Source organism: Sebastes umbrosus, chromosome 7 (genome assembly GCF_015220745.1).
Source record: "Sebastes umbrosus isolate fSebUmb1 chromosome 7, fSebUmb1.pri, whole genome shotgun sequence".
Classification (NCBI taxonomy): Eukaryota; Metazoa; Chordata; class Actinopteri; order Perciformes; family Sebastidae; genus Sebastes; species Sebastes umbrosus.
The window spans coordinates 31,677,314-31,700,169 of record NC_051275.1 but is presented as its reverse complement, the minus strand read 5'-3'; the positions used below and the strand labels follow the sequence as shown (position 1 = coordinate 31,700,169).

The 22,856-nt window shown below is 41.3% G+C and overlaps 1 protein-coding gene across 4 annotated transcripts in view; it reads right to left on the bottom strand.

The window, feature by feature from the left end:
- Window positions 1-17,818, bottom strand: part of nova2 (NOVA alternative splicing regulator 2) — a 101,420-nt gene extending 83,602 nt beyond the window's left edge. The window contains exons 1-2 of one of the 4 annotated variants that reach the window (XM_037776172.1): window positions 14,768-15,886; window positions 10,072-10,140 (exon numbers count right to left, since the gene is read on the bottom strand). In XM_037776172.1, the coding sequence (XP_037632100.1) occupies window positions 10,072-10,140; window positions 14,768-14,924 (226 nt within the window). In that variant the 5' untranslated portion in view covers window positions 14,925-15,886. Of the gene's footprint in view, window positions 1-10,071; window positions 10,141-11,999; window positions 12,861-14,767; window positions 15,887-17,540 lie in introns of those variants that run through there. The other 3 variants (XM_037776173.1, XM_037776175.1, XM_037776174.1) reach the window with 3 other exon arrangements.
- Window positions 17,819-22,856: the final 5,038 nt, after the last annotated feature.

Sequence of the window (22,856 nt, the reverse complement as noted above, 5' to 3'; positions counted from 1 at the left end):
TATCCACAATTCAAATTACACAATAAAAAGGTTTTATTTTTTAAAAGATCATTACATCCTGTGAACCTGTGCACGCTGCGGAACAACACCTGACGTTTTGGATCCTGTTCATTGATTATTTGTCATACAGAAAATATTTTGGGAACATTTGCGTGCTCTAAAACGGCAGATTCCCACACTAGGAGGGCGTAAAAATACATCGTTAAACTCCTGCGTACCACGAGAAACAGCGCTGCAGATCTCCAGTGTGGAGTTTGTTAACGGGGTTATGTAACACAGATTGAATTACACTTTGGAAATAAGCTTTTAGCAGGTTTGATAACTGCCATGACTCAATTTTCATAAATATGAACTTTAAAAAAAAACAGCGCTGCACTATCTGCCTCTTCCTCCCACACTGCACCACGCTGAATGATACCGTTTACAGAGAAGTTTTATCAACATTCCTCCACTTTTATCAGCTTCATCTGCTCCTCTTAAAAGCCTCTGACATGTAGCAGCCCCAGCATCGCTCTGTTGAGCTCTTTTTAAAGATGCTGCTGGTTTCATAGCATGCGACCTTAAAGAGCGGCTTGCACATCTAAGACACATTAGCAGACTCTTAAGGAGGTGATGCTTTGACTCTGTGTGCACTTTATAAAGCAGTTTGTTACAAAGCTGGTAAGGCTAGAAACGCTTCATGAATTTATCTGATCTTGATTTTCCACCAAATGTCACAGTCTAAATATACTTTAAATAAAAGCACAACATAAATGCATGATAACATGAATCAAAACAAAAAGCGGCCGGCGTGATTAGCGTTTTTTTCTCATCGTGGTGACTTTTGCTGGATACCTGGAGCTGTCTAACTTTACCAACCGTAGTCACCACGATCTGAGCAGAAAAAAACAGGAGGGAAATTATTGCGGTACTTGAGATTTCAGGTAAGTCGTTCATTCATTAAAACTGTACTATTAACTATTAGGTAGCCTACAGTTCATTTTTGTATTAAAGCTTCAGTAGGCAACACGTTTTTGACATCATTGGGCTAAAATTCCACAATAACCTTTCAGAATATTGTAATTCAAGTGTTCTGAGAGATAACTAGACTTCTGCTCCTCCTCATGGCTCTGTTTTCAGGCTTTAAAACATCTAGCCCGTGACAGAAGACTATGACCAATCACAGGTCTTTCATATTCATTGCGAGAGCGTTCCTATTGGCTGTGCTCCGGCTTTGTACTTCCTCAACTGTTCTCAACATGGCTACTGGGTCACAAACGTTTTCATTTTACAGTTAACAGTACACTACAAGATGTTTCTGAAAACATTTGAGGAGAGGAGAAATAGGTATTACAGTAGCATAATATTGATTCATATTTGATCAGCGCTGCCTAGTTTGACCGTTTGATCGGAGTTTGCGAGTGACTGACTTGTGGCTCTCATAGACGGCAGCTGGACAGCAGACCTCAGATCAGCTCTTACTGCTTGTTTTCCTCCGGTCTGTGAAATCTTGCAGATGCCGTTAGGAGCACCAGAGGACACAGAGGCACATGATTTGTTTTTCAGATTACCTGTCTCATGCACTACTGTCACGATATAGCGACCGTTTTATAAAAATAACTATTTTTAATCATATTTGCTCCATTTCTACCCACTGCAGCTTTAAGGTAATGTTAGCACTCATTCAGTGGTTGCCTAGCAACAATTAAAAAAAGAAAAAAAAAGACGCAGCAAACTGCTGACACCGCTCTGTCTGATCGGGCAACAAAAAGGTTTTGTTGCATGTTTTCCACCTGCAAACGTACTCTGTCAGATCAGGCCTTTACATGATAGAATATACAAGTTGATGAATTAAACAGAGTGGATGTGTTTGTACCCTAACTAATGAAAGTTCTTTAACATTAAAGTTGCATTCTGGAGAGACGCTGCTGTCTTATTTGAGACATCTTGTTCCCATTTGTAACCTCATCTACTGCACTGTGGAGAACACAAAGGGAAATCCATAATGTAGTGAAATGATCCTGCCACTCGTGTCGTTGGTGTCATCCCCCCTCCGCCCACAAAGAGCACAGTTTGGTTACATTTTTTAACACAGTTTCGGAAAAGCTAAGTCTCATTCATCTACCTGTCACAGTTGCAAATTCTAATTATGTGTAATTATACCCCATGCTCCCGTCACTGTGTCATCCCTCGTCCCAGAGGTGCAGGTGATACTCATACATGCCAATCTAACCGAGCATAATAAGCAGCCGGAGGCTCTGCTCGCCACGTCTGACCCATCGGTGTCGACACTCAAACCTCCAAATCCGATAGGAGGTCACCCACGCCATATTCCCTCTCACAGCTCAGCAAATTAAAAAGTGATGGAGAAAAACTTCTCCACTCGTGGGTGTTTGAGCAACAATGTCTTGAAATAATTTATTCTTTGAAAAAGAAAAAAAGATGAACAGAAAAACTTCTGGTCAAAATCTAATTCTGTTTTTACAAGAATCCAGTAAACAAATGCTCAATATTAAAAAATAATTTTAAAAGGCATGAAAGTCAAACCCACTGAGGTCCATGGCTACTTGGGCTGTTAAAATAAGAGTAATAGCACACTGCTGGCTAGCGTCAGTGTGTTGAGAGAAGCTGCTGTCTCAGCATGATGTCAGACTCATTGTTCTCTGCTACTATTTTCTGCACTTGTTGATATGAAGCATCATCAAAGATTCCAGCGTCTCAGCCTCCCGTGTGCAGCGACTCTTTCACGCTGACAGCATAATGAGCATGTAAACTTTCATTCCAAGTAAGAACAAGAAAAACACCGTAATTACAGATGTGGTGTTTGTTACTGATTACTTCTTAATGCTTGAGCTGTCATAAAGCCTGGGGGGATGATTTTGTGCGGTTCCTAAAAGGTTGCTTTAGGTTACAACAACGACATTAATGTCCAGCCCGCTCGCATGAAAAGGCGTATGAATGACACGATATTGCAAAAGCGTGCAATAAGAATTCCTTCCTTGCTTTTGGCGTAGTCTGTACTGACTGCAATGTCGATGCATCCGCGTAAATATGCTACGCTCAGAGCTAGTGACGTAGAATTTAAAAGGGAGAAAGACTGCTTATGGCGGGCGGGGAGGTGGACGACTTTCAGCCAGGAGACCGGTGTTTTGTTAGTGACATTAGTGACGTTTGTGATGTGTTTTCCGTACTTGTATAGCGTTGTTTCCATTGTACTTAGTTTACGTCCTTATTTTAAGGCCAATCATGACATTTTTCCTAAACCTAACTAAGTGGTTTTGTTACCCCCTGCTGGTACTGCACCTTCATACACGCTTGTAATATTCACGCCTCTGGAATCACCCGAAGGCTGTGTCCGACAATTTTTGTAACTTTCTAAAAAAAGACAATCAAACAGCCACGTCATGCAGGAATTATTTATATTTAGTAGTGGTGACGTGAAGTCATACGACTGTGGTGTAGTTTGTTTATAGCCTAATGTTAGCTTTTTGACTTCTGCCAATTGCATTTAAACTTTAAAAATCATAGAAGTGGTGTTCATTTGTGAAGATCATCTTGCTGAACAAAACATGTCAGCATCATGAACGTTTGTTTGCCACAGAGTTTATTTTCTGCAAAAAGCCAATGGAAAAGTCCCATTGTCTTTTTGTGGAGGGAACCAGGGCGATGCCAACTTCCTTGTTTGGAAAAATACGTCATCCCTGCAGCACTCTATAAGGTCACATTCATTTCAAGTATATTGTACTCTATTTATTTTTCATCAATAATTATTTAAAGAAAAGACGATGCTAATGGAGGGAAAACATATACTTTTCCTCCCGTAGTTTTCCCAGCTGATTGAACTGGCAACTTCCCAGTGGTCTTATCGAACCTCAACACAAAAACCAACACACTGAGACACGGTTCAAAAAGAAAGGAATTAAACATCTGGGTTAGAAAATGGAGGGATTAACTTCAAACCACTGACTAGAGTGCTGAGCAGGTAAGGCATGTCTGCAGCTGTGTAGCTACAGTATACTGTGATGAGGGTCTATGTTTTCACTACTCTAAGCAACACACACACACACAAATCCCTGCAGTTACAACAGGAAGTACACACATTTCCTTTTACACGTCAAAAGGATTTGACAAAAAAAAACTCTTTTCCTGCCTCTCCTTTTAAAATGTGGCCGACCACCTCGCCCAGAAAGTTTGTTATGAACTAGCAGCACAAGCGACAAGGTCAGAGAGTAACCACTTTCCACCCGGCTGTGTATGTTATGATCATAAGTTCATCATAGTGTCTCTGTGTGTGTGTGTTAACGTTCGTGTCTCTGTGGGTCAAGATTGAGGGTTTTGGGATCAGGGGACGGGGGGGTTTTTGGAGACTTAGAGGTCGTTGACAATAAATAATAAATGGTCCTCTACAACGACATAACTGGATGAGTAAACAGTCCAATCTGTTGCTAAGGCCCCTGCGGACCCGTCAGGCCCAGAATAGGCTCTCCATGCTGGGGGATTGGAGGCTCAAATCCTGGGATCTGGTGTCCACGGGCCTGCAGGGGCGGGCGGGGGGCGCGGTGGGGGCTGAAGATCACAAATCCTTTCTCATGTTCTGTTACTTTTCCTCACACGCTTCACTCTGACCAACATACCTAACGTCACCTCGTCATAGCAGAAATAGAGGCTCTCAGTACGCTGAGATTTTAAAGGGTTAAAGTTAATTGGTTTGAAGTCGTAATCTGAAAAGATATCTGCAGATAGAGAGCATGGACTGAATGGTGCTGATTCACAGTTATACATTTGTTAAAGCTAAAACTTAAATTGTATTTGTTTCACATTTAATAGTGCGTGTCATTACTTTGTATGTTTATGTTTTAATTGTTGATATCTCCCTGTGCCACCATCATCCAGACTAATATTACTATCTCTTTGAGAGGAATACATATATATATATATCTCTCTGTCACTGATGTAAATGGCAGCTTCCAAATGTGAATGTTTAGTACTAGTTATATGTAAATAACATACTGAGGAACCACTAGTGTTTGGTATTAACATCAGATAACAACTTGTTATCACACATCTGATGAACTGGACGTGTTGCAATTTTTATAAAAAATTGTAAATACAATGTTGGTTTTGTAGAATTCATTTAGAATTCACACAAGCTGCACAATAATGAAATGCTGGTATTTCAGTGTTTCATGAATGTTCTTTTTTGAGATGTTTCCACCTTGACGAGACTATAAATCTGAGGAAACCCCTGAAATAGGATGTTATATGTATCAGAAATCAGCTCTAAATATGGACGATCAGCAGTTTAATTCCAAGAGTATCACAATCTGTCTTTACAAACTAAAATGGGTCAAATGAACCCAAGCGGTCCAGGCCAGAATCTTGTGCAGTTTTGTGTAGAAACGTCAGATGTGAATTCCACATTAGGAGGGGGGGTGGGTGTATCAGTGTGAACACAGCCTGGCTGATGAACGGGGGCTCTGGTATGGAGGCTCGGAGCTCTGGGGACTTGGAAAATATTCATCTCCCCTAAGCAGGGAGAGTTAAGGGGGGGGGCAGGCTTTGTCTAACACACCCCCTCCAGTCCTCTGCTCTTTTGTTGGGAGGTAGCATTCACACACACACACACACACACACACACACACATGTAAAGCTCTCCAGCAGTGAGGCTTTGACCAGCTGTCTTCGATCTGAAAGATGGCCGTCGTCACTCATAAACACACAGAGAGCTCTCAGAGGCAGGCGAGCAGGAGGAAATCTCTCTATCTTTACCAGGTCTCTCCTCTGCTTCTGCAGCGTGAACGTTTCACTTTTCCCACCTCGTTTATTCAATTTTACATTTGACATTTTAGGCGGTGACTTTCAGCGCGCAGAAGGATCTCACATTTTTTAATCACTAGATTCAGAAGCTACCAGCAGTCGCCATGAAGCCTTTTGAATAATCAAATATTTGGAGAAGAAATGAGAAAAGGAGCTTCTTACTGTGATTTCATAGATACAGGTGACGTGCTCGGAGTAACTGATGAGGGATTTAATTCCTAAATGTATCTACATTTTGAAACCAGTATCACCAAATCACAAACATGTGCTCTTTAAAACAGAGCTTTTTCTCTCTTAAAGGTATCGAGATGACTCAGAACAGCAGCAGAAGCATATATTACTGGGTTTTGTTTTCATGCCAGCAATCATTTTCTCAGAGAGGCTGTTTTTAAAATGGAGGGCATTTCAATTTGAAAATGACGCACAACTATTTTTAAAGAAAAAATATAAGTGGCTCCTGTTATTTGAAAACATTCTGCAGCAAAAATCGGAATAAATGATGGAATTTATAAAACATGATAGCTAAAACAAAATTGATTTACAGACCGGGTCACCTAATGATTCGAGAAATGTGGAATAGATTAGAACAGAAAAATGATCCTGTTAGTGATAGACGGGGTAATACCTCCGTCTATTTATCATAAATAGAAACCCGACAGTAATCGGATAGAAGAACAACATCCTGCTACAGTGTGAATAGAGGTTAGATGAGAACCAATCACATGCCTCCGTACTGAAACGATCCCCATCATCAGGGCATCTGCGTAGAAATCGAAGCAGACATGGTGGCTACGCTAACAAAGATAACTGAAGCAACCGCCTCCTTTCTCTCCCTTCAGTGTGTGTGTGTGTGTGTGAAACCCGGTGTGTATTGTTCATGGACCAAGGCTATTTCAGAGGAGGGGGCCCTTCCAGTCGTCCTCGCTGCATCGGCCCTTTCATCGCTCCCTTATCCATATTCATCGCCGCCCCGCTCTCCTCACCTATCAGCGACCGGCTAGCTGTGACCGGCGTCTCGCTCCACCAATCGCACGCCTCCCTTTGTGGGAATATTCCCACCTCTCAGCGCCTTCACCCCACCCTGTACAATGGCTTCTTTTTTTTTTTTTACTTTGACGCAGTGGCTTGAAAAAAAAAAAAAAAACAGGAGGAAGAGGAGAGGGTGGAGGAGGAGAAGGAGCGTCGCAGCTACCACACTCCTGCCGACGGCGGCCGCGAATCGATCGACAGCCTCGGAAACGGTTGCCGAGCGAGCGTCGTCAATGGCAGCCTGCGATTGATGAAGGGGGTGGGCGGAGGACGAAATGATGGGAGGACGAGGGTGAAGGAGGACAGGAGGAGGAGGAGGGTGCAGTCGTGATGGTCTGAAGTAGAGCATGATTAGTATGGATGAGGAGGAGAGGAAGATGGAGAGAATGGAAAAGGAAGAGAGGCTCGCGAGTGAACAAACAGGCGTGTCGCAGAGGAGAACGCCGTGTTCTGCAAGATACCGAGGATAAAGCACGAGTGGGAGCCGTACCGCTCTCTTTGCGTTTTATAAAAATAATGCTTGACATTAAATATCTGAAAAATACAATTCTGTCAATTTTGTCAAAAGACGTATTATTTCCTTTAAAAAGAATCTCCTCATTTCTGTGTATTCTGGCTCACACTGTCGCGGGCTTCGTCGTATTTAGGACTCAACCCCCTCAGCCAGCGTTCAAAGCCAAACGCGGAGCTTCTTCCTCCTCGGCCCGGACAGCCAAATCAATGCGAGGATGGCAGCTCTCCTTTGTATGGACGTCCCCGAAAAAAAAAAGAAAAGATGCTCCGCTCAGCTCCAGGAGCAACAGAAAACACTCTGATCAATAGCATCAAAGGCCCCGTCTCACACTGCCATGGCTCACTACACAGCATGCATGTGTGTGTGCGTCCATCTGCAGCGCCATACATCATGTACACACCCCTTCATCTCCCTCATTAGACAGCATCTCTGCTTTTTACAACTTAAGTCGGGCAGAGACCACAAAGTCATCACACACACACACACACACACACACACACACACACACACACACACACACACACACAGAGAGAAACCTTCCTGCGTACTGCTAGTCCCCTGATGTCACTTGGCAAGGGCATTTCAACCCCCCACCCCCTCCACCCCTCCTCCGTCCCTACACCGGCTTGCCAGTCCATCCATTTACTAAATGAACGTATTATATCTTACAGACAGCAGAGAGGAGAAGAGACGATGATATAAAGTGATGAAAGGACTGAAAGGTCTGCGTCCAGGTCAGCAAACTTTTCCCTGACTGTTAAACCTGGAGGCGTCCCCACTCACATGTTCATATTCTGACCACCTACGTGAAAATCGAAAAAAAAAGAAAAAGAAAACATCCAATATATTTTGTTTGTGCTTACATAAGACTTCTTAATGGCTTATACAAGCAGTTTACCCTGAAACGCTGCATTTGTTTTTAATGGACTGAGTCCTTTCTATTAGACTGAGAGGCTGCTGTGACATATTGGACTATCGGTTTGGTTATGTACATTATACCATGAACAAATATCAGTTTGTAGTTTCAGTGTTTTAGCCTCATACAGATGGTTTTCCACCAAGAAGAGACTAAAATCTGTGATGAAAATAGGGCTGCACCATTAATCGAAATTTGATCGAAATCGCAATATGGTGCCATATTTGTTAAAGGGTTTTAAATTAAATATTGTGGTGCTGCAGAGATGTCCTGGCCTACACATCATATTCTACAGACCCCACAAAAATCACTCCATAATCATTTTAATATGTTTTTCAATGAAATTTAGAATAATAATGTAAAAAATATTATTTCCTCTAATATTGCAAATCATATGGCAATTGCAATATAATTTAAAATAATCTTGAGTAAATGTACTTAGTTACTTTCCACCACTGCTTATTTCCAGCTGATTTTCAGTAGCCTTGGATGTCCTCACATCCGGAAGCATTTTGACTACTTGATATTCACCTTTCCATGTCAAATATGCTATTTTACGGGAAAAGAATACATTCTTTATGAGCTTTTACTCCAAATAAACGTAGTCTTGGTTAAAATTTTAAAAGTCTATAAAACGCTGAACCCTGATTGGCCGACAGCAGCAGATACTGACTGGAGGATTTTGACTCATTTAGCCAATCAACGATCAAATCTGGCTTTGAAAATGCTCCAAGTTTAAACCTCTGAAACTAAATCAAATATTAACAATGAGCTCATTAAACGTCTCTGATCATATATGTGTGTGTGATCAGAGGGACATCAGAATTGCTTTAATGTGGAGGGGGGGGGCCTGCTGGGTCGGGGTGAGGGGCAGCGGAGGCGCAGAGATAAGAACGGGTTTGGGTTGGTGGATTAGAGAGGGTGGGGGGGGGAGGCAGCTACTGCAGCTCCTCATTGATCTTCTCATCTTTAAGACCTTCAGCTTTTATGAGACGTAGCTGTGATTTATGATCTCAGTGGTTGTGCGTCGTCTTGTACCTCTACTGTCTGACCGCTGACCAGCTCTTTCTCTCTAATGTCGCTTCCTCACACACACACACACACACACACACACACAAACACACATTTGGACAAACCCTGGACACAAACCTGCCAGAAGCTCAGTGCAAAAAAAGTCCATCTTTTCTAGATATCTACTGACATCACAGATCTGAAAAATGCTGCTTTGCTGAAGAGAAATATTTCAGATTTCAAAGCGTCCGTCTCTCCGTTAGAGCTCTCTACACATTACGCTTCAATCTACCTGTGAAAAAGGGAAAAAAGGTTAAAACTACAGCAGCTGCTCGGAGCGTACCGTAGCCATCCCATATCACACTCTGAACACAATCAGTGAATGAACATTTGAACATCAGCGGTGATAAACCCAAGTGTTTTGATGATATGGCTAGCATGAGGTCAAAGGTCATCAGAACTCATCTGTGCAGTAATGTTGAATATAATGACAAAAGAAACATTGAGTTTGTATAAAAAAGCATGAAAATGGATGTCATGGAACTGATCACATACAATATAAACAATATCAGCATGCATTATCCTGGATCGTGAGTAGAATATGAGGGTGATACATGTTACTTTAAATCCTATTTAAATGTCAGACCTCGTCGTTGAAAAGCCCTAATATTTAGATTTCACTCTGTATTAATGGACCACAACATGTTTGTGTTGTCGCTGCTGAATCAGTCCTGCATTGAAGAAGGTTACAGTAAAGATAAAAAAAAAAAACAAGGTAGAAGATCAAAAGCAAAGTCTCTCTTACCATGAGTCTCAGTTTCTTGGTGAGGGAATACAATGCCTTCAGTTTCAAATAGGGGCTGCAGGAAGGCCACTACAGAGAGAGGAAGCACAGGGGTGGGGGGGTGCGTGGCGTAAGCTAATCATACAGAGAAACAACCATTGTTATGATCTCTTATCAGCTTCAACTTTAAAACTGCAGCCTAAGTGCAGCTTAAAAATATAAATACAAAAAAACCCATACTCTCAGTGAAAATATACAGCTATTCTCTGCATCTTATTATTCATAGAATAACAGAATAATTTAGGCTAATCTCATCTGATTGATTCAAGCTGTCAATATCAGTCATAATAGAGACCAACTTCTTTGTAATTAGAACAAAGAGACATCTTTTAAAACAGAACTGAATTAAAGGTCAGTGCAAAAAATGTTCACAAAAGACCTGCGACCAAGCTGTTATTCCTCTTTGCTGATTATCTTTAGGGGCTGTAGTGGAGTGTGTGTGTGTGTGTGTGTGTGTGTGTTTGCGTGTGGGAGAGACTTGTTCATCAGCCTGATGCTGAGGGAGTGTTGACCTGACGGCACCGCGGCCTGAGTAAAAGCCTGGCCGGCCATGCTCATCATCATCATCATCTCAACCTTTTCATTTGTGTCGGACTGTTATGCAGGCAGGAGGATGGTCCCCTGAGGGGGAGCCTTGGCTTTTTACATACAGCGAGGAGGAGCCTTTAGTGCTCCGAGTGCATCGATCTGCAGTTAAACAACGCTCGCAGCCGCACGCTCTCTCTCTGGCTAATTATTACTCCTGAGGACGGCTGTCATGTTTTCTGAAATGGTGAAAAATAACTGTCCTGGTCGTTTCTGTCATTGCTGAAAAGGGCCAAAAATCTACAAAAAGATAAAAACATATTGATCTTTAGGACTCTCTATGGGTCACACTGAAATTGTGCCACCTGTCATTGTGCACTTAAAGGGACAGGCCACTGTCCTTAAAGCACTACAGTAACCATCACTTGAACTGAATGAGTAGATCACCCAACACGTAGAGCATCGTGAGGGAAATCTTGTGGCAATTTTCAATGTGAGACTGATAAATCAGGCCAATAATGACACCTCAGTAGAGTAAATATCAGATGTCATCCATGTTGACAAACCTTTGATGGAGGGTTCTTCTCTGATCAGAAAAAAACTGCTGTAAAATCACATTTTCTTTGCATATTTTATATTCTTTTTTTTTTAATGAATCTCAGATAATTCAGCAGGCACTTGTCATTCGACTTTTAAGGATACACTAAACTAATTAATCTGTGTTTCAGTGGAGAGTTTTAACATCCTGTTAAGGTCTCAACACTGTTTTAGAGACTTTTCTTCCCTGACAGGATTTTAAAATTGTTTTACATGAAAATAGTCAAATTTAAACGCATAACATAGAAGCTGCCGGCAGCTTCATTCATAGAATATTACTAATACCAGTCTAATCTTAGCATTAAAGGTGCAGGTCACCTTTAAAAATATACGTTGTTTTTAAGAATCTTGATGACCTTCTTATCCACACCTATAACTCCTCTCCCACTTTATACTGGGCTATTTGTCTCATCTTACCAATAACATATCTCTCTTTGACTCTTAAAGGAACAGACGTCCATAATATTATGTTCACATTGACAGTCTGCACTAAACGGTTAGGGCGCCTAAAATCTACAAATTGTATTTATAAGGGAGTCTTGTGCACTCAAAATCTTGAGCTGCTGTATAAAACATCTCCCCAGCTCTTCAGTGAGTGCAGGCGGCCCTCGGTTGTTGTGTAAATAACACATTTAAAGGTGTAGTGCATGTCCAAATGTTTATGATGGGGTGCATGGCCAGGATAGGCTACTGATGGTTGTAATGCTGAGTGATGGGAATGCTTGGCGCATGACAGCATGTAAACAAAAACCAAATATGGTGATTACCATGGTGACATGTCCATATCTCATCCAGCCAGAGAATACATGAAGAAACATGATTGGACAATTTAGAGGAAAAAAATAAATAATTTCCTTCCAGCAGCAGGTTATTAAAAAAATCAGGACAGCAAAGCATGATGCAAAATCCACAGGCTGCACTGACATGCTGCAATAATAACACCGAGACACTGTCGCACTCTGAGCTGCTCTGGGTTCCCCTTGTTCTCTCTGGCTCGCCACAGGCCTGCTGTGTAGCATTAGCATCAAAATATATAAAGTACCAAAAATAAAAGTACTCATTATGCAGAATGGCTCCTTTCACAGTGTAATTTTATTATAGAATATTATATTACTGTGTTTTTATCAATAATGAATGAAAAATGAATACATTAAAGCCAATTTTAGATACTGTGTGTACTACTGGGTAGATTAGTAGTATTAGTATTTTTATGTGAAAAGAAACTAATACAATTTAGATCTGAAGAGTAAACTAACTCCAGCTGTCAGATGAAGGTAGTGAAGTAAAAATTACAATATTTACCTCTGAGATGTAGTGAAGTATAGAAGTATAATGTAGTCGAAAATGGAAATACTAAAGTAAAGTACAAGTATCTCAAAATTGTACTTAAGTACATTACTTGAGTAAATGTACTTAGTTACTTTCCACCACTGCTTATTTTCAGCTGATGTTCTGTAGCCTTGGATGTCCTCACATCCGGAAGCATTTTGACCACATGATATTCACATTTCCATGTCAAATATGCTATTTTACAGTAAAAGAATACATTCTTTATGAGCTTTTTCTCCAAATAAACGTACACTGTAAACAATTGCTGTTAATTTACAGCAGGATTTCAACAGTATTAACCTGTTATTGCTAAAAACAGTGCTTTACTGTTAATACAGAAGAAAACCTGTTACATTACGCTCATAGGCCGTTTTTTAACTGAACTATAATGCATTCTTAAAAAACAGCACTTTACTGCTGATCAGCTGTCTAAAGTATCATCAGTAACAGTTTCATGCAGTATTTTTTTAATTCTGGGATTTGATCTGCTCATGTGAGGCTTGTACATTGTACATGATTGTAAAATCAGTGAATTAGCTTTATTGTTCTTCACTCACATGTTGTTCTGGTTTCATTATGTGCTCAGCTATAGACAGACATTTTGGGAAAAGTGTCAACAAGTCTATTATAGCCTTTTTCCTAACAAGTGTCTTTAATTGTATTTAGTGTGATTATTCCTATGTCTGTAACCTGCTAAGTCTATTCATTTAGGCAAAAAATAATGTTGTAAAAAATACAACCTAAATAGTGCATTAAAACAAATCAGTAAGATAATGTAAAAGAAAGGTGAAAAACAGCTATATAATGTATCTTTAAACAGTAAATTAACTGTAAAATACTGTGAAATTAATAAAAAAAAACATTTCAAACTGTATTTTTCATTAACAGTATAAAGCTGTAAATTTCAGCGACAGTATAATAATGTTAATTTTACAGTAACATAAAGGCAACCCTGCTGCCAGTTCTTTACTGTTATTTTACTGGGAAATTCTTAACAGTGCAAGACTACGTTTATTTGGAGAAAAAGCTCATAAAGAATGTATTCTTTTACCATAAAATAGCATATTTGACATGGAAATGTGAATATCATGTGGTCAAAATGCTTCCGGATGTGAGGACATCCAAGGCTACAGAACATCAGCTGGAAATAAGCAGTGGTGGAAAGTAACTAAGTACATTTACTCAAGTACTGTACTTAAGTACACTTTTGAGGTACTTGTACTTTACTTGAGTATTTCCATTTTCGACTACATTATACTTCTACTTCACTACATCTCAGAGGTAAATATTGTAATTTTTACTCCACTACTTTCATCTGACAGCTGGAGATAGTTTTGCTCTTCAGATCTAGATTTTATTAGTTACATTTTACATAAAAGTACTAATACTACTAATCCACCCAGTAGTACACACAGTATCTAAAATTGGCTGTTATGTGTTCATTTTTCATTAATTATTGATAAAAACAGTAATATAATATAATATTCTATAATAATAATATAACACTGTGAAAGGAGCCATTCTGCATAATGAGTACTTTTATTTTTGGTACTTTAAGTATATTTTGATGCTAATACTTTTTGTCTCTCTGGCTAGCCACAGGCCTGCTGTTAGTTAATGCTGTTGTTTATCCGCTTGGTGTAATTGTACACAAAGCGAAGCGATGGTGGCTGATGTGTGAGATTAATCACAAGGTCATCCGTCGTGCAGGATGTTAGAGCCTGTTATCATGCACCAGCTCGATCTGGCTCTCACTTGTTTACATCCTTATATTTGGCTCAAGCATGGCCGCTGTGGCTGCGCGTAAATCTTAAAGACGCAATAAGAAAAAAACACTCCTATTTGGCTGATCTAAGGAGGAAAGAACAGCCAGGATGTGCAGCCAAATCCCCCTTCAGCTCACTCCCTCTCATTGTTTCCTTTCCACCAAAAGCTGCAGCCCATCAGTATTCTAATTCTAAATTCTAAATTCTAATTCTAAATTCTAAATTCTAAAACGACTGTCGCTCACATTCTAAATCGGATAAAAAAAATGACCTCTCTGTATTTCTATCACTGCGTAACTGAAACACACATCTCTGAATCTGCACGTCAAGAATCAGATCAACCTGCTCTTTCTCCTTTTTCTGCAACAACATTCGCCGAAAAACACGCACAAGAACAGGCTTCATCATCTCCAGTCGGAGTCGGTGCTCTCTTCTCTTACCTCCTGTGTTTGTGCGTTTGGTGCTGCTGGCCTCCGTCGGAGTCTCCAGGGGTCTTTTCCGTGAGTCCGGTGGATCGGACTCCATGTGTGGTTGTTGATTGTGATGGTGAGGATTTGAAAAAATCCCGTTTTGCTGTACTGCTCCGCCGGCCATCATTTTCTCGAGCTTGCTCTTGAGATTGAGATGCTTGGGCTGTCGTTTTGCGTTTTAAATCCCCCCTTTCTTTTTTTACGCAGCGTATAGCCGTATACAAGATGAGTCCTTGGAGAAAAAGGCGAAAGCGATTTGGGGAATTGGAAAAAAATACGCCTGTTTCTTAGGATAGCTGCGCGTTTGTCCGTGGTGCGTAAAGAGATGCTGCGCAGAAACAGAAAGAAAGAAAGAAACGCTGGAGCGGAGCGGTGGATGATCGAGTCAGAGGAGGGAACACAAACCCGAAACCCTCTGCAGATGGAGAATGATCTAGGCTACTGAACAAAACGTGCAAACGGAGCGTCACTCTTCCATCAAGCTTTGTGATATGCGGGTCTAGGATATTATGTGTGTCATTCCGCTGCAACCAGATAATAAAAGAGCATGTCAGGCGGTGCAGGATGGAGGCGCTCCTCTGACACACAACAAGAAATAAAACAACAAAAACAAAAAGACAAAGAGGCCAAATCAACCAAAGAAAGAAAGAAAGAACAGGTCGCTGAAGCAATAATAATAATACAAAAAAAGAAAAATCCGATTTGTAGGCTATTCTGATTTCTTTCTTCTTATCCTGTCCTGGCTGGGATCATGAAGACACCCAGAGAGGTGATGGGTCGGCTGAAGAGGCTCCGGAGGATCACACTCAGAGAAAGAGATGTTTTTTTTCCTTCCAGCTCGTTCTCTCGGTGAAGATGCTGCAGTCTTGCGTTCAGAGCATCAGAGCATCAGAGCATCCTCCTCTCACTGGCTGCTGGAGGGAGCGCAGGGGAGCGGCTGACGTCACAGGGCCTTAAGATGCCTTCAGGTGCATCCCATAAAGTCATATTTCACAAAACGTTTATGTAAAAGTGAGACGTCTGTGTTTTTGTTGTGTTTTTTTGTGTCAGGAAATAAAGCCTGAAATAATAAAAAGTTGCTCCTGGAATTGTGTTGTCTATTTGGACATGTTTCTTTTTTGTTTACAAGGAATAGCTATGTTGTAGTCATTTAATTAGATTAAACTACATCACATCTATTGGGGCCCCAGCACACAATAAAACAAATAACGAGTCTTGCAAAGTCTACATCAAATAAACACTTCACACTTGAGCTCAACTCAAACATAAAAACCTGCTCAAATGCGAACCAAACTGTATATAGCTATATTGTAGTAATTTAATTAGATTAAACTACATCACGTCAATGGTCTTTAACCACCTTGTGGCTCCAGCACACAATAAAACAAATAACAAGTTGAATAAAAAGCCTGACTTAATAAAAAGTTGCTCATGGAACTGTGTTGTCTATTTGGGCCATGTTTCTTTTTATTTACAAGGAATAGCTATGTTGTAGTCATTTAATCAGATTAAACTACATCACATCAATGATCTTTAACCATGTCGTGGCCTCCAGCACACAGGAAATAAAAGAAATAAAGCCTGAAATGACTTCATAAAAAGTTGCTCCTGGAACTGTGTTGTCTATTTGTGAATGTTTCTTTTTTGTTTGCAATGAATAGCTATATTGTAGTAATTTAATTAGATACACTACATCACATCAATGATCTTTAACCATGTCATGGCCTCCAGCACACAGGAAATAAAGGAAATAAAGCCTGAAATGACTTCATAAAAAGTTGCTCCTGGAATAGTGTTGTCTATTTGGGCATGTTTCTTTTTATTTACTAGGAATAGCTATATAGTAGTCATTTAATTAGATTAACTACAACACATCAATGATCTTTAACCATGTCATGGCCTCCAGCACACAATAAAACAAATAACCAAGTCTACATCAAATAAGCACATCATCTCTTGAGCTCAACTCAAACATAACAATTTTTTCGACGTCACGTGAAGGCATCACGAGAGAGAAAGCGAGGACATGAGAGGGAGAGAGACGCCTCAGTCGAGACTCGATTGGCCGAGGCTGCATTTCTCCGGCAAAACGAAAAGGACACAGATATATTCGCCCGGTGGTGGAGTCACATGATGGAGAGGAGAGGATGCGGCTGAAGCGGCTCTTCACTCCGCTTCAGCCGCTTCAACCGCAGCACAATGCAATCATGGTTGAACCAGAGGAGCCTGGAGGTCCCTCTGCGGCTGTGTGGAGGTCTGTAGCAGGCTGAGAGCAGGCCGAGAGAGCCTCACACTCACCTGGAGGAGCTGCAGGAGGAGAGCTCGCACACACCTTCTATGGCTTCAATTTAAATAGAAATCAGCAAGTGAATTAAAGTGGTGATAGTTTAAAGATTGTTTTTATAAAAGTGGGAAAAAAAGCATTATTTTTTTAAAAGAATCTATTTTTTTTTGTTTATATGTGTGGTTGTTTGTGATTCCCCCACAATGAAAAAATGACAGTTTTGATTCCAAAGCACCTGACCAACACTGATCCAACACTGATGACCTTTAGGCCAGACCTGCAGGCCGGTTCAGCCTCTAAACCTGCACCACAACATTTTTTTTTTAAAAAATCTGACATGTTTGGTAGTTTTGCATGACCATAATGCACTTCTGACTCTGAAAACAGCCCCTACGAGGAAGCATGAAAGCTGAGCACCCGGCCTGTCTCACCTGTCCCCTCAGCTGCTGTGTGACCCACCTGTGTGTGCTGCGCCTGACATCTCTGCGTCGCTCTGCCTGGATGTGAAGAGGGATCCTCCAGCACTGTGAGCTGTCTGAGAGAGCTATACCCGCCTCAGTCTTTCTCTCTCTCTCTCTCTCACACACACACACACACACATACACACTCACACATTTGGCATATTCTCACACACGCTCCGAGAGACACGCAAATACCTTCTACTCCCTCTCTCCTCCTCTGTCCAGTGCCGTACAGATGCGGTGCGCCCTCATTGCCTCCTGTAGATTGTAGTCAAGGTGACATTGTGCTGCCTGTGTGCACACGCACTCACACACAAGCACATACACAGGCACACACACACACACACACACCGAGAGAGAGTCGCACAGAGCAGCTTCCTCACACTATTTCACATCGCCATGAGAAATGCACCGGTGAGCCAGTCTCCTGCTCTGGAAATACGTGGCAAATGTGAGGCAGATGGATCCCAGGCTGCAGTCTGAAACAGATTGTGCACCGCAAATAGCCGGCGCTGCTCAGAGGGACAAAAGGCCTGGACGCCGGCACCTAATTGTATGAGCCACTCTGCAAAGAGTGAAGCGCGGTTTCAGCTGGACACACATGCATTTATGCATTTGGAGCAGAGACAAAATCAGTTGGAGGCTGAGCGGTGAAGGTCCAGACCGTCCAAGCTGCTGCTGCAGCATATGGAAAAAGTGAAGTAGCCCCATAAGCAGTAAAGCACACAGACTAGCAGCATTCTTCAGTTTTTATTAGGCTGGGGCTATGAGCAGATGTTGGTGAGATGGTTTTTGGTTCTGCAAACTAATGTTGGGCTTTGGACAGAGACCCTAAAGCAGCTTTCAGAGTTGCCACAAGTTATCCTTCCTAACACCACATGCAACTTGGAAGAAGCACAGTTGCAGCAGTAACTCAGTTTTTCCCACTATGTCATAATTTGAATGCAAAAGCTTCAGTTCGGCCAACAGCAAATGTTTTACTCTTATGGAACCAGTTAGGAAGAGGTGATTTTCCAGTGATGGATTTTTCAGTTTGGAACCAAAGTCTGGAATTCCCAGTTATGTGACAAAACAAAACTCAAAAGCAAAAAGAGAAGAAGAGCAGAGACACGAGCCAGCTGGAGCGTCAAATCTCAGAGAAGCTTCCACCTGGCGCACAAAATGAGATAAACATTCAAGCAAACATTTCAGGTCATTATATCAGCATTTGTCACTATTAATTTCTCCTCCGATAATTCAAGTGAAGTCTTGCGAAATGAGTTTTCTCTCAGAACAAGGTCATCCTCAGCAGGTGTGACCTGCTCACACCTGTTTTCCCTGCAGGGTTTCGTACTGTACGTACAGTATTCTGGGTGTTCTCTAACACTGGGTCAAGGCTGTCTGCAGCTAAATGGATATTCAGGATGTAAAATCTGCTGCTGGGCCTCTGCTGCCTCCTGCTGGTAGTCTGCTAGGAAAGCAGCACTAATAATTTACTCTAGTTACTGTTTTTCAGTTTTTATCCTCTTTTGAATTTCACTGGTGTAACTGACTTCTATGTATCTTTTGGTACTTATCATTCATACATGGGCAAATAAGAGAGTTGCAGCAGAAAAGGGGGAAAGAAAAAGTACGGAATAGCCCTTTTCAACCTTGACAGGAAAGGCAAGGTTGAAAAGGGCTATTCCGTACTTTCCGGGGCAAGTGATGAGATAAATGAGACACACCTGTGAGCTGCTGAGGGAGAGAAAAAACAGGAAGCATGGAGGAGAACAGAAAGAGAAGTGAGAGTGGCTAAAGAAGGAGAATCACTAAAAGTTTAATCCAGTTTCTGGACATCTTTGTTAAATAAAGAAAAACAGTGACGTAAATATAAAAGTAGACTGAGTGTCAGTTGAGTTGTTCCAAGAACTGGCTGAATTTACTTCTCTGGTCAACAAAGTGCTTCTGGAAATGTGCTGATCCCGGAGCAGGTGTGGATGAATCTTGGTCAACTATCTCTTTGACCTTGCTCGGATGCAGCTGTGGACCACTCAGCTTTAAAGTTAAGATAAGTCTCCTGCAGCTCTCCAGGCTTCTGCTATTCTGCTTCCTCAGGTTAATGCATTACTCATCTTCTACCCTCCTTGGGCATTAAAGGGGACATATCATGTGAAATTCACTTTTTACAGTGCTTGCATACATTTGGGGATCTGGAGTACTGTGAAATAAGACAACCCAGTCAGTTTTTGTGGGCTGCTTAGATCAGAAATTATGTAATTCAACAAACCATTCAGATTTGGCTCCCCTTCCTCTGTCATATAGAGGCTCATTCGAATATATCACCCACAACTTGAGAACTAACTTTGCAAAGGTGCACCATATGTTTCTATCAAGCCAATCAGAGTAGACTGGGCTTTATTCGGGAGGGGGTCTTAAAGAGACAGAGGGTGAATACAGGTATATTCAGACCGGCCCTGTTCAGACCTGGTTTTAACATGCGTCCTGGGTGATCAGATCACAAGTGGACAGCTCTAAGTACAGTTGTGAACCGCCTTTGAGGATGCATTGAGATCCGATATTCTGTCGGTACAACTGTATTTTATCTAAATAGATCTTATCTATAGGCTACATATCTACAGACTATCGGACTGGGCATGGGAAGTGCATTCGGTAATGTGTCTGTGTTTTTGTTCGGGTGCTCTGCACGGAGTTGACACCCGCCCGCCTGCTCGCTCTCTCTCGTCCCCGGCTCTCTGAAGCTCTGTACCCGCTGTTGTCTGGCAAAGGCGGCGGCTGCGGTGACAGCGGCACGGAGGTCCCCGGGGACCGTCGGCAGACAATAACCCTATATTTTGATGTTAATAATTTGATTATTAACCAGTTGATTTGATTATTTTTTTGGTTTAAATACTTAAATATTCTCTCTCTCCGTATATCAATCATTTTAAAGTGACCGGTTTAGGATCATGATTATTCTCCTGTCTGGCACACAACTCTTATTTTGGGTATTTGGGATAAACCACAGTACGCTACACAGTGACTGGTATAATTTCCCTATTGACAGTTGATATACTGGTTTTGGCATGCTGTATGGTTGCAGATGTCCATAAAAAAATGCAGTACACTAATGTTTCATAGGCGGCAATTTAAGTACTTTTTACACAAATTAAGTTTAATATATTTTTGTAAATACATTTTAATATATTTGTTATGATAATTTAAAGGAAAAGTTCACATCTCATTATAATCATATTAAAAAGGGATCACTGCAGGGCCAGTATAGAGAGGAGGAACAATTATAGCAACCAAAAGCTCTTTCAGAGTACATATGAGTATTGTTTTCATCTGATTTATGTCAAAAATGTTCGATTGTCAATATCCGCCCGGGCCTCAAAAATCCCATATCGGTTGGCATTATTATAATAATCACCTCATTGAAGTATTCATTTCCAAAACGTTCTACATAACTTGAAGCTCATTGTTCAGGTTTTGCCAACAGTGGAAGTGAAGGACTTTTCTCCACAGTCCAGTCTGTCCCCTCCCACGTCACCCTTTGCATAATTGTCCTCCCACCGGCACTCATTCAGTTATACGTCCCAGAAATCAATAGAAGAGTCGATGCAGAAGAGGAGACTCGACCACTCTGTGAGATTGGAAGGAGACAGATGTGATGTCTTCCTGCTTCGTCGCCATCTAAGATTTATGACTAAAACCGACACGACCCGACTGCAACCGAGGAAACTGGATTATAACTGTATGTTATTTAAGAATTAATTACTATTCCAAATCAGTGCGTGTGTATTTTTAGAAACTACTGTACTGAAGCAGAGTGCCAGCTGTCGTTAGAAGAAAGCGTTCCTCATTCTACTCCAGAGGAGGGGCAGTTATGATTACAATCTTCATCACTCAATATCTCAAAAGTGCAAATGATTCAGAGTTGAAAGACGTCTCAACCTATAATCATAAAGGGTCACATTACACAAATTATAATGAATTAAAAGAACATTTCTCACTCACCCTTAGGTTAACCCTCTGACACCCACAATAGACCCGTTTTTTGAGCGGGTCAACGGTAGATGTCACATAGAAGTGATGTACATCATCTGAAAGCTGGGAACCTGAAGATTAATTGCGATGCAGCTCAGGTTGGTACCAATGGATTCATTTGGCTTTCTAGTTACCCCCGCCAAGGCTGAAGGCCTAGGAAGGAGGTTATGTTTTCAACGGTGTTGGTTTGTTTGTCTGTTATCAGGATTACTCCAAAAGTCCGCGATGGATTTGAATTACATTTTTTGGAGGGGTGGGGTGTGGCACAATGAACAATCCATTCGATTTTGGTGGCGATCCGGACCATGATCCGGATTCAGGAACTGTAGATTCAGCGTTTTTTCACATTAAACTTGGTGAAATTACGGTTGAGTTTGATCAAAGCACACTTTTGTTGATTTGGTGATTGTTGGAAAAGAGTAACGACGATGGTTTAGGTGAGTTTTATTTTGTTTCTGTCCAGTTTGAATGAAGTGTTTGCTTATCTCAACATAAACAAAAATACACGTGGATGATGGCACAAGCTGAACGGAGATGGGGGTGCAATCGTACTCTGGCACCTTGGCGGAGGTCTGCGCTCTCCGAGTGCCATTCTAGTTTTTATATGATATCAGTACCTTCACTCTAGCTCTAAAACTGAACATGTTACAGCCTCTGAAAGTCAGTAAAGTTGGTCTGGATCGTGAGTCTCAGGGGTTTAATGTAGGTTTCTAGATCTGACCTGTCTGTTGCTGCCGTATCAGTACAATAGAGATGAGTGGATTTCACTGTGTGGTACTAAAAATCTACACTCAGCAAACAGTGTGGTCCGGTAACTCCGGATAATACACAACACTGAACACTGGAAAGACAAATCGCTGATGCAATGTGTATATAAGTGTGTGTGTTATGGTAATTTTAGACAGATGGTGGGGTGGCTAAGTGAAAACCCATCATTCCACCACGTCTGGGTGGAGTTTTATGAGCTTTTGCATAAATCCACACTGTTCTCTCCACACTGTGTCTCTGCACATGTATGAGCGAGGTTTTTCCTCCCCTTTGTGTTTCTCTACCGTTCATGATCATTCTTGGCATTCCCCAAATCTGCCCTGATCTCTTAAACTGTTAATGTAATGCTTTAATGATCACTGACTTATTGAAGCTTGCTGTAATTTGGCCCCTCTGGCGTCAGCTAGTTGTCTAAAGCATAATTGTAGTGTTTAAGTGTATGTGAGTGAGTGTGGGAGAGAAAGAGAGAGATGATAAATGAGAGAGATAATAAATGGGGAGGAAAGAAGGATAAATAACGTCCTGCTTCTAAATCATT